Below are 12,447 nucleotides of genomic sequence, written 5' to 3' on the forward strand. Positions count from 1 at the left end.
ATGTACTTTTGATTAAAACCATGTATGCAATATGATTTGCATTTCAAGGTCAAAACTGTAAATCATAATGCATATGCAATTTGATTTTTTATCCAAATCACAAAAAATTGTATTGCAAAATTCGATGACGATTTATACATTCGTCTATTAATACATACAATTAAATGTATTACACAATTTATTGTTAAAAACTTTAAAACAAATTACAATTTTGACGGTTCGTACAATACAACATTTTATTACACATAATATGATTAAATTCAAATATATTTAATGGCCTTAGATTTTGGTTGAGTCTATTTGTTATAGAGTAATGGATTTGTATTTATTTTTTAGATTTTTAAATATTATTTTTTTAGTTAAACAATAATAATATACAAATACATATAGTCGTATATGCATAAACGTTTATGATTTATAATGTACACTCGTATATGCATAATTTATGTACAACCATGACTCATAACGTACATTCAGATATGCATAATGTACAACTATGACTTATAATGTATAATGATATATGCATTATGTACAAGTATGGTTCATAATACACAATTATATATGTATATATACAACAGAGATGCACACAAAAAAACCAGTCTAAGACTGTTAGCAAAAAAAGATAATTGGAGGAGATAAGTGCAACATCAGCAATGATTACGACATGATGTATCACTGTCCTTAAGATATTATTAACCTCCACTAGACAATGTTGTTTGGGTTGTGGTTATTGCACCCCCAAGATTACCTAATCAATTAAACCTGTCCCACATATATGTTTATTAATGAACATTCTGTAGAATATGAAGGAAAGGAAATGATTAATATAAGATGAAAATGATCAATGATTAATACACACACATACTTGCATGGCTTGTTAGTGTATAATCACATGTGATTTTGCTTATGATTTGACCGTTTTGGTATTAGTTTATTTGGTTATTGTTCTCGTTTGAACCACTATATACATACATATACATATGTATAGAAGAAAAATCATGTGAGAAGAGAGTTAAGATGAGAAGCGTAAGAATGGATCTGGATCCTTGATCACCTTTAATATCAAATATACCCATTAATCACGTTTGATATAAGGATTAATCTAGTGCATCTCATCCCAGTGCATCTATATCTGTATCATATGGTGGAGATCCCTTCTTATACTTCTCTCATTAATCTATTGAACAATTCAACAAGATGATTAGAACTTATAAACTAAGGAAGACTTTATCCCATTTCGTAAGTGGGACAAGTGATGCCTGAAGAACTTGTATATAATTCACAATACAAGCAATATTTCACTATTTTTCCTACGTAGGACATAATCTCACTATGAAAACTAAATATAGAACAGGAATCCGAGCACATAAAGCTTGAGTCTAAGCTAACGTCGAGCCTTAAAACCCTAATCATACAAACTTTTTCTTCAAGCCCCTCAAAAGGCTTGTCCGAAAGAGCCCAGTTATTCCTTTTTCAAGGGGTAAATGAATGAAATGGTAACATATTTTCAAAAATTTCTTTATTATAACATTGTATTTTCATTTTTCTTTATTACAACAATATAGTTTCAAGTTATTTTTTATTAAAGCATTTTACTTTAAAAAATATATTTGTTATAGGAATGAATAACCTTTTGATTTGAAATAAGATGACAATGACATCACAAAGGTTATCGGTCGTCCATGCCATGTCATTGTCCATGTGTGATATATTAGTGACGTGTCATTTATTCTTACATCATTATACTTTCAAAAAATATAATTTTACATATTATTTAATAAAAATATTAAATTAATTAAAAAAATATAAATTATTAATTAATATAACAATATTAAGAATACTTGTAAATCACAACTTATCTCGCTAACATTTAAAAAAATTAAAAATATTCTTTTTAAACAAAGAAAATAAAAATTGTTTCTCTTTTTTTACGAACGAAATAATTATCTTGAAAAAAAAATATTTCATTTGTTTTTATTTTTTTAACTTGATATATTAATTAATAAATATAATAAATTAATTAGAATTTTTTTAACTTATTCATTAAAATAATAATATTAAGAAGATTTGTTAAGAACATTTTATATCACTAAAAATTTAAAGAAATGTTATAAAATGTGTACTTTTTCTATAAGAAAAATAACAAGATGTTACATTTTTTTACAAATAAAATATTTGGAGTAAATTTCAAATTTGGTCTCAGTGGTTTACACTTTTTATCCATAATGATTCCAAAATCAAAATAAATACAGACATGATACTCTTGTTAACCCGGTTAAATTCGTAATTTACTCAAATATATTTTCTGAAACAAATAAAAATTAATATTTATTTTGAAAAAAAAATACAAATTTGGTTAAAATTATGTTATTTTAAAATATTTAATTTGCATATAATTTAATAAGACTAGATTTTTTTTTTCACATTATCTAAAAAGATGGATGAAAAACATAATTTGGTGATTATGAATAATCGGGATTAAAAATGAGGAAATTATTTTAAAAAAAAAGTGATTATTTATTTATGCCATATAATCAAAATGGCGCGTCCTCCACGACACCTTATTTAAACTATTTAAGCAAAGAAAAAAGGAGGATAATTCGTTTAAAAGGTGACAAATTACCAATTGTTATAGTAGGTGGATATTTTTAAAGTGTAATGTTAATAAAAATAATTAAAAAGTACTCGGGTCTGGTGTAGAAGAATTTTTTTGCAAACCAAGTCTATCAAGAAAAACTTGTGTTCTCATTGTAGTTTCAAAATATATATGGTGATACTTTTCATTATCCTACAATTTTTTACACTACAATGAATGAATATTACGATTGCATGAAAGATCATATTCATATCCTCTACATTGGACGCATCGATGTGAATAAGTATGGTTAATAATATTCAATCACATATGAATATGTAGAAACTTGAATGCAAAATGTACAACTATGCATAGGTGAAAGTTATTTATAGGATGCATCAATAGTCGCCCGTTTCATTATTCTCTTTGGTGTCTTACTTCACCTTCTCCTTCTCCATCAAAACCCTAAATTCACATCCCCAATTCTCTCTGCATAATTTCTCCGATTCCATAATGCCACCGACGCCGGCTCAACCACACCTCAACGGCGCCTACTATGGCCCTTCTATCCCTCCCAAAACCAAATCCTACCACAGCCCTGGCCGCGGCAGCAGTTGCAACCCCTTAACTTGTTGTTGCAGCTGTATCTGTGGTTGTATATTCAATCTCATCTGCCAAATTCTCATCACCATCGCCGTCTTCCTCGCCATCATCGGCTTAATCTTCTGGTTCATCTTCCGCCCCAACGTCCCCAAATTTCACGTCGCCGACGCCACTCTCACCCGATTCACCCTCTCTCCGACGAACAACACTCTCTACTACAACCTCGCCGTCAACATGACGTTCCGGAATCCTAACCGCCGATTGGGGATCTACTACGACAAAATCGAGGCTAACGCGTTGTACCACGGCCAGAGGTTTTCGACGGCGGAGGTTGACGGATTCTTTTTAGGGCATAAGAAGGAGAATAATTTGAGTGCGGTGTTTAAAGGAGAACAACTGGTGTTTCTCGGCGGTGGTGAAAAATCGAAATACGATTCGGAGAAGGGCGATGATGTTTACAACATCGATTTGAAGCTGAGACTCAAGATCCGATTCAAAGTCTGGTGGGCGAAAACCCCTAAATTTAAACCCAAATTCGAATGCGATTTGAAGGTTCCATTGACTACTAAAGGTAAGGTTTCATCTGCGAAATTTGAACGAACCAAGTGTGATTTCGATTGGTAGAGAAGAAGATCATGATCTCGATCGCATTGATGATTCTTCCATCGATCTACTGATTCTTGATCTTTGTTTCTGATTCTCACTCTGTTTCATGCAATTTTTTGGAGATATATATATATATATACAGTGATGAATCTAAATTCTGATTAATGGGTATTGTTTGTTATCGTTTTTGGATTTGGATCTTGGATACAATTTCGATTATTTGATTGAATTTTATGATAACTTTAATTTCTTTTTGAGTTCGATTGTAAGGAAAGTAAAGAAAACCATGGATTTAAAATTTGAGATTGAAGTCATATCATCTGTTTGCTTTTTTTTAAACGTTAAGATAACAGAGGTTGGGACCCATTTAGAATTCAGTGGCATATCTTTTTCAATTCCCCATGCTAATAATTTTAAATTTTCAGTAAAGTACAGTTTTGGTCCCTGTGATGTACACAAAATAACAAAAATGGTCCCCTAAACTTCCATAAATACATAAATATTCATTGCAATTTGCATTTTGCTATGAACTTTATTAGCACAATGGTTTTGAGTGGTAAAACTATTTTGCAGCAACCCTTGTAAATTTCACATTTTTGAAAGGAAAAAACCCATAATGATAACTATAAGGGCTAAAAGTGAAATAAAACAACAACCATAATGACCAAAATTGTAACTACTTTTTAAAAATGGATCAACTCGATAATAAATGATAAGTGTAAGGATGAAAAATATAATTTACTCTAATTTCAATTTCCTCTAAAGTTCGTTTGTAAAGTAAGAAAACTAGCAATATATAATTAAAGATGGTGAGTGGTCGCATCTCAATGCTTTCCTTTTTGGTTCCCATGGTGATACTTTCCAAATTTTATGTTTATTTATGGTAATTCTTCATAATAAATTCACGATAAATTGTATTGAAATAAAAAAAAAAATTTGCTTCTGTTTTTATTGCGGAGAAATAACGACAAATGCTTATTACAGTTACGATAATTGTATGTCATTGTCAGGTACCCCTTACTTTTCAGGGTGAATAGTGATAATAACCAATGATCTTACTTGTAAGTGAGAAAAAATGATTTTTATTTGATAAACGTTTATCGGGTGAAAGACATTTACCAACAATACAACAATATTTTCATTTGGTATAAGACGTTTACTATGTAAGTAAGGTTGGTGACTACTGACAGTAAGCGTTTATTTGATGAATGTTTGGTAAACGACTCTAAATTACAAATATTTTCATTTTAAAGTTTAACGTTACCTAAAATAAAAATTAAGTTAAAATATGTTATTTTTTCATGCAAATTGCAAAAAAAAAAAAAAAAAAAAAAAAAACTGAATTTTCATATTTGAATTTTATAGATTGAATTTTTTTTATCAAACAAAAATCCTAGTTTATATTATAAATTTAATATAAAGGATATAAAAGCATATGCTATAATTTGTGTAAATAAAGGTTCTTTCATCCCCACTTTGAATGGTTCCCAGTTTTGTTTGTAGACTATTAAATGACTCTCTTACATAACCGTTGAATTCAAATTTGGCCTTTTTTAATTTTAACCCAATTAAATTCAAATTCAAATTCAAATTCAAATTTTATATTTCATATTTATTTTTCTAAAATCAAACATTTATAATTCTTATTTTTAACCATTTAATATATGGCAAATGAAAATAAAGTGTTTATAAAATGAAAATAAAAACCATAAAAAGTTGATTTTGAATAAATGAGATGTTTCAACCGGTTATCTGGATACTTAAATGTTTAAAACTTTATATCTTAGATATCAAAATGCAAGTTTTAAAAATACATTATCTAAAATAGGAATAAAGTTAAAGTACGTTACTTTTTCATATAATTTGTCCAACCTAAAACAATTAAAAAGAAAAGAAATCAATGACTAAAGATGCCTAAATAATATGATGTGTGTGTGTGTGTGTGTTTGGGGGTATTCAAAGCATATAATTTAGTGGTAATCATTTTTGAAAGTGAAAGAGAACAATTTATCATTTTATCTTTATCTTTACTTTAAGTAAAAGATGTTTTTTTTTCTGACTTTAAATCCAAAGAAAACACTTTATTTATAAACATAGTTTTATTATTAGTTAAATATATATATTCACGAGTATTTTAATTCAAGATCTTCATTAATCAGTTAAGATTAATGTTTACTGTTATTCACATGGTGTTCACAAGTAGATTTAGTTGGTTTTCACATTATGTTCATAAGTTATACCCAAATCTCATGGATTTATAGTATGTTCACAAACTATAATAATATTTCTAAGAAAGTGTAGATAAAATGTTATCTTTTCTGCATATTCAAATTATGTGTGTATATGTGTGGAGAGAGAAGATAGGAAATACTAAAAAAAAAAAGATGAGACGTTGGATATGTTTTTAATTTATATTAGATTTTATATATGGGGTTGGAAATTTATGGCACAAAGTCTACTCGTCCAGTGTCTTCCTTCCACACGTTCTACCTGCGCCTTCCCGATTATAAGATCTCACAAGGAAGAAGAGGGATATGTGGTATGCCCGAAGATTATCAAGAAGCCCTTTCTCCCTTATCGAGACAAGAATGAGACTCTCATCTTTCCAACTGACGGATTTCTCGAATATTACTTAGTCAAGTAGAAAGGAACAAGGTCTTACGGCACGGTCACTATATCTTTCCCCACCCCTCACTCCATTTTTTTACAAAAAGAAGCCCATCTCAACAAGGTATTTACAGTTTGGAGTCGTAGCAGGTTTGTATTACTTTCGGTGCCTAGTTGAAAAAGATCATGATGCATGGTCGTGTAGTAAATGAATCAGAACATATAGGTAGCAACTATCTCGAAATGGGTACTCACTATTTGTATGAAAATAGGAAAACAATCTTTCTTAGACTCAAATCCTTCGAATTTGAGACGATAAATTTGGTGTTTTACATCAATTATTGGGCCACCTAAGTAGGCTACAATTATTGGGCAGAAGAATTAGGCCTTTTGGGCATGCTTCTAGGGCTGTCTCTCCTTAGTCCCACTTGGGTCAGGTGGGATCACGCATGCCCAATTTACTAAACCTTTACTTGTGTTTAGTTCGTCACTTATCTTATCAGATGTATATGATAAGGACTCATAATTATATCAGTTTAGAATGAAGACAAAGATCAAATAAGTGAGGTTGATAATTCTTATCACGCTAATGCTTATCGGATGAATTATTGCATACGATGTCATTTGTAAATTATAGTCCTTCAAAACAGTATCGTATGCAACAATATATCTGGTTAACATTTTCAACACCCTTCTTTACCAGATAAGATTCTTTGTTTTTACCCTCGTTTTTACAGGATAAGATTCTTAATTCTTATCAGATTCATTTCATAAGGTAAATGATGCATTAAATATTTATCAGGTAAATGTTTAATAAACGAGCTTAATTAAAAAGCTAGGAATCATTGGGTCCACTAATTTTATCCCAATATTAAATATTAATATAAAATATAAAAAGAGAATGGGCCCACAGAAATAAATTTGTATCTACTTATGAGTACGACTATAGACTAAAAATTGAATGCGAACTTTCGAGTAGTAGTATCAAATCGAATCAACAACACGATTATAAAAATCTATTACTTTTTTTTAATAACCATATATTTTATTTAACCGATAACAAGTAATTTTTTTATTAAAATAATATATATAATTAATTTTTTAAGGTTTAATGGTTTATTTAAAAATAAATAAATTTACGAACTTAATCATTTAAAATAAAAAAATAAAATGATTTATTTATAAATAAAATGTTTAGAGGCTTAATATATATATATATATATACTATATTAAAAAGGATAAGTTACAGCTATCTTATATGATTATAATCGTCTTGTCAATATCTTAAAACGAGTTCAATATCAAATACTTTTGGATTTATTTAATTTTATTAAATAACATAAATACATGTAATAAAATATATATTATTTACCTATCTATAGTATTTTTGTAAACATGTTAAATGGTTACTTGTTGAATTTGGAGAGGTATCCATGTTTATGCATGATGTACACTTTTTGAAGCTTTACAACATTCCCATGTCTATCATAATAATTAAAAATAAATTTATTTTTTATTTTTAAATTACATTTTATACAGTTATAATTAGTTATTTAATTTACTTAATTTTTTTTTTCATTTTACATCATTCTCATATTAACATATATAATTATTTATTAACTAAAATATACTAAAAAAAAGTCTCATTTTAATAAATTATACCGTTATAATCGTTTTCTCGCTACCATCAAAACGAGCTTAATGTTGAATACCTTTGAATTCAATAATATTATTAAATATGATAAATCCATACCGAGTTATTTTTAAAACTTATTTTTCATTTTTGATTTTCTATTTTTATACTAAATTCAAAGAGTACAAATTTAAAGCTAAGTTCACCAACCCCTCCGACTACTTCTCCACGTTCCAGAACCGTCCTCATTTGTTTTGCAGCCATGTAGCCTGAGTTATTCTTTCATCTCCTCGGCGGGTTCTCCACAACATCATCATCTTCTTCGGGTGATTACGTTTTCAAAGACCTCGAACCTGGAGATACACAGTTGTATGTTTATGTAGCTGATGGCGATGGGAGTTGAAGAAGGAATTCTAGAGAGTTTGGAAACCACAAAATACAATTATTTTTTGGTAAGAAACTCGTGGGTTTTTGGAAACTTGATGGGTTTGCTTTCTACCACCTTTCGTGTTGTTGATTGTAGGGATGGAGCCAACCATTCACAGTTTAACCAAGTGCCAAATCTTGAGTTAGAATATATAATAGAGGTTTTGATCGATGTTGTTTCGTTAACAAAAGTTGTAATTCAAATTATTTGGATTTATATATTCTTCGCGCAGGCCTGCAAGTTTTTAGATGGCGATTGGAATCCAAAGTTTATGGTGACTGTGGCTCAAAAAAACTCATGACACCAAGTTTTTCCGGCTAAATTCTGTAGCCAACATTTCACCAGGTTGTGGTTGAAATGACTCATGCAATAACCACAATACCAATACGATATTAGACCCTTAAAATGTGCATACTAATGGTTTGTGATTCATTATTGCATGTTGACTTGAATTCAAGTGATTGTTCAAGTTTACTACGCTAAATTACATTAAGGGGTGGAATAGTCAAATTACATTATATTGATTTAGTTGTGTCTGCTGTTGTTTTAGGTTTAGGTGCAATCTCTACTGAAGTAGCGAATACAAATAAGTATCCTGGAGGTCATCTTCCCATCCATCTAAAGGGTCTTGACTGACAAACCTCATATCTGTCTGAACCACAAACCAACTGAAAGTATGTTTTGAGACACAGTTTAAGAATCAGTGTCCAATTGGCACAATCTCAACTTTTGTCCTTAATCCTAGCTGGGAAATATTACATTACATATACGTATCTTTTATTTATGTGGTTTTCATTTTCTTTTAATCATCCCTCTAACCATAGTCATTAATTACATGATGTGACTTTCTTACTCAACGACTTACATCTTTTTTACAAGTCTTGTAGTTGCGTAATGCTCTCCTCTAACAAAACCACAAAGGCTTCAAAATCCCGTCAAAAAGGAAATTAATATAGGCTTCAAAACCATTCAAAAGAACAACGATATAGGCTTCAAAAATCCCTTGTAAACCCTAAAAGTCTTCATTAGAACGAAGCATCATCGAGAGTTCGAGTTATTGGTTTCAAAATTCCGATGCATCACATGAATACACTAACTAGTTATTTAAAATAAGAAAGTTCATTGAGTTTTTTTGAACTTTTTCCTTTATTAACCAGCAATTAACAGCTAATTTAATTTATCTACCAGAAACCAAGTTATCAATTATTTGTGAAAAAAACAACCAGTTCTACTTTTCCTAACAAGTTAAGTGATTCGTAATCTTCGTTACAACAACGTATTTACATTTTCGGTTTATACCCTTTTTGTTACATATCTTTATATGTTAGAAGGCCAAGAACTACGATACAGTTAGACAAATAACTTTTGTATCTTAATTATAAGCTATTTTTGGGAACATACTGCAAATAAATTACGGGTGATGTCAGAATCCAGATTAAATTATGCAATTTCATTGTACGTTTTAATTTTAATTTATGTAAATAGAAAAAGATGCCTACCGGCTACAACGGTCGCACGTCAATATCTAACGTACATTTCAAGAAGCCAATAATGGTACAAGACTAGTCTATTCTTTACGCTTTACACACATGCGTATACCCGTCATAACTGCTCTTCACCGCCCATTCTTTCCGGTCACCGGAGAAACTAACTCCGAACACATCCCCTCTCGTGACGGAGATCCCACCGGAGTATAAAACATCGGCGAATCATACGGCGATGAGAACACCGTCTTTGTATCCACAACCTCCGCATGAACCGTCACGGCTCTCTCCTCCTCCGCCGCCGCCGCTTCAGACTCAAGACACTCTTGCAAAGACATTCTCTCGGTAACCGCTATCTCGATAGACTCCACGTCTTCTCGGTCGTCTTCTTTGATCGTACAAAGAACCCTCGACCGTCCGTTTGCTTCCAACAGCTTAAAAACGTCGATCACGGCATCTTCCGGCGAGGATCCACCTGGGTTTTGTGGCGGAGCTCCGGCTGGCTCGACACGTGTCTTGGATTTCAAGCAGAAGGAGTAGAGAAACACATTGTGGGTGGATTGACGACGGCGGCAGAGGACGTAGAGGAGTTCGGCGACGAGAATGAGTAGGGAGACGATGAAGACGACGGTTAAAGCAGTGGCGAGCTTACCCACACTCATTTTCAGTTGTTTAATAAAAATGGAAAACAACACAAATAGGAAATCTTTTATAGTGGGGAGGAAACCGGTTACCGGCTGCTAACGTTGTCTTCTGCTTAGGATTTTGAACGAAGTTGGCGGATGGCAGGAGACATGTTTTCTTTTTGTATAAATAATTTGTGTTTTTTTTATTAGCCCGGATAAATAATCCGTTTTTCGAGACGACTAATACTATGACGACCATCTGTTTTGCAGATAGTTCGGAGTCATCGCATTTGAACCTCCGTGGCCACAAAGAGATTTTTATTCTTCCTTGAATTTGAACCTGAGACATTCGAGTACTTTTGACCTTTGGAGCCAAGCTTAAACCAATCAGACACCATCCTTATGTTTCAAATGATCTCAAATGCATATTTTGTATAAAATAATTGGCATATAATACTTGTCATACTATTATGAATGTACAAGTCTCTTAGCTTGAGTGTTGGTAAAATAGCATAATTACCTTGTTTAAATATAAAATATGTCTTGGGTTTGTTTTGAATCATTTGCTAAGTGAGTCAAAAAATGTCCGTCATCTTAATGTTCTTCAAGGGGAGTTTTGTGTCGAGCCGGTTAAGATTGTTGGTAATCAACTTTTTGTTCAAATATGAATGTAAACTTTTTGCTTAAAGAAAAAACCAGCTCCTAACTATGATCCATGATTGTTCTTGAGCAATTATTAGTTAGTCTTTTAGTTTTTTGTTATGGTCAAAGATTGCATATTATATCGTGTCTATATACACAAAGAGGTGAATGATTGTGTAAGAAAAAAAGTTATGCTGAGAAATGTAAGAAAATATTTAAACCTTTGATCACTTTTAATCTCATGTTCACCCTCGAATTGCGCTTTTAATCTTAACTCTCATTTTCACCAAAACATGACCCTATATATATATATATATATATATATATAGGCGAAAGATCGTAGGAGAAAGAGAGTTAAGGTGAGAAGCGTAAGAAGGGTTTTGGACTCTTGATCACCTTTAACCCACCCATATATATATATATATATATATATATATATATATATCGGGGCTGGTTCAAATGCTAACCAAGATTATCGTGTTAACTTTGTTACCGATCTTGACCGTTAATTTGAATAATAAACGGTTGTGATTTAATGATATTTAAAAATTAATTATTAAATTAATATTTTCAATTAACATATGTGAACAAAATACCAAAGAGTATTTAGGTAAAAAGTAATCTATCTTTGATACACGAGTTGTCAGACATATGAACAACTTGTGTATATCTTCAAACTACATCAAACAAAAAAGATTAAACATATGAACAACATGTGAACCGTATGAACATTATCTGTATATTCATGAGCCAACTTTGTTGTATGTACATGAACACCTATGAACCAAGACATCTAGGGTTGTGTGTTTTCATACGTGTTCACATGTTTTGTGTGTGTGTGTATGTATATATTCATATGAACATCTAATGACTTGAATATACATGAACACTTATGAATCACGACATCTAAGGCTGTGTGAATTCTGATGTGTTCATATGTCAAAGGTGAGAACTGTCGATTAAAATAAATATGAATTATAGAACATGAAACACGTGTGAAACCCCAATGTCAATGTTGCATCATAATCAATTGTGATATTTTCAAATTTGTAACTCCCAATTAATTATTTGGGAGTTACATAAAATGACAAATTACTTAAATACCCTTGTATTTAATATATGAGTTACATTTGAACCAAAAGAAAATATGGAATACGATTGGTTGAGTTTGGTTAACATAGTTAACACAAAAAAATTGGTTAGTATTTGAACCAAACGCTCTCTCTCTCTCTCTCTCTCTCTCT

General features: G+C 30.9%; 2 protein-coding genes across 2 annotated transcripts; one reads left to right on the forward strand and one right to left on the reverse strand.

The window, feature by feature from the left end:
• Nucleotides 1–3,005: 3,005 nt before the first annotated feature.
• Nucleotides 3,006–3,985, forward strand: LOC112502349 (NDR1/HIN1-like protein 3). The gene has a single exon (XM_025106241.1). It carries the CDS (start codon nucleotides 3,089–3,091, stop codon nucleotides 3,800–3,802), a length of 714 nt encoding a protein of 237 aa, XP_024962009.1. The 5' UTR covers nucleotides 3,006–3,088; the 3' UTR covers nucleotides 3,803–3,985.
• A 6,081-nt stretch (nucleotides 3,986–10,066) lies between these two features.
• On the reverse strand, nucleotides 10,067–10,597 carry LOC112502339. The gene has a single exon (XM_025106230.1). It carries the CDS (start codon nucleotides 10,595–10,597, stop codon nucleotides 10,067–10,069), a length of 531 nt encoding a protein of 176 aa, XP_024961998.1.
• Nucleotides 10,598–12,447: the final 1,850 nt, after the last annotated feature.

The sequence above is a fragment of the Cynara cardunculus genome, unplaced genomic scaffold, assembly GCF_001531365.2.
Source record: "Cynara cardunculus var. scolymus isolate 2C unplaced genomic scaffold, CcrdV1 Un_Scaffold_1276, whole genome shotgun sequence".
NCBI classification, from domain to species: Eukaryota; Viridiplantae; Streptophyta; class Magnoliopsida; order Asterales; family Asteraceae; genus Cynara; species Cynara cardunculus.

What these genes read in the sequence shown, in the direction of transcription:
- LOC112502349 (XM_025106241.1), top strand. Translation starts at nt 3,089, where the DNA reads ATGCCACCGACGCCGGCTCAACCACACCTCAACGGCGCCTACTATGGC.
- LOC112502339 (XM_025106230.1), bottom strand. Translation starts at nt 10,597, where the DNA reads ATGAGTGTGGGTAAGCTCGCCACTGCTTTAACCGTCGTCTTCATCGTC.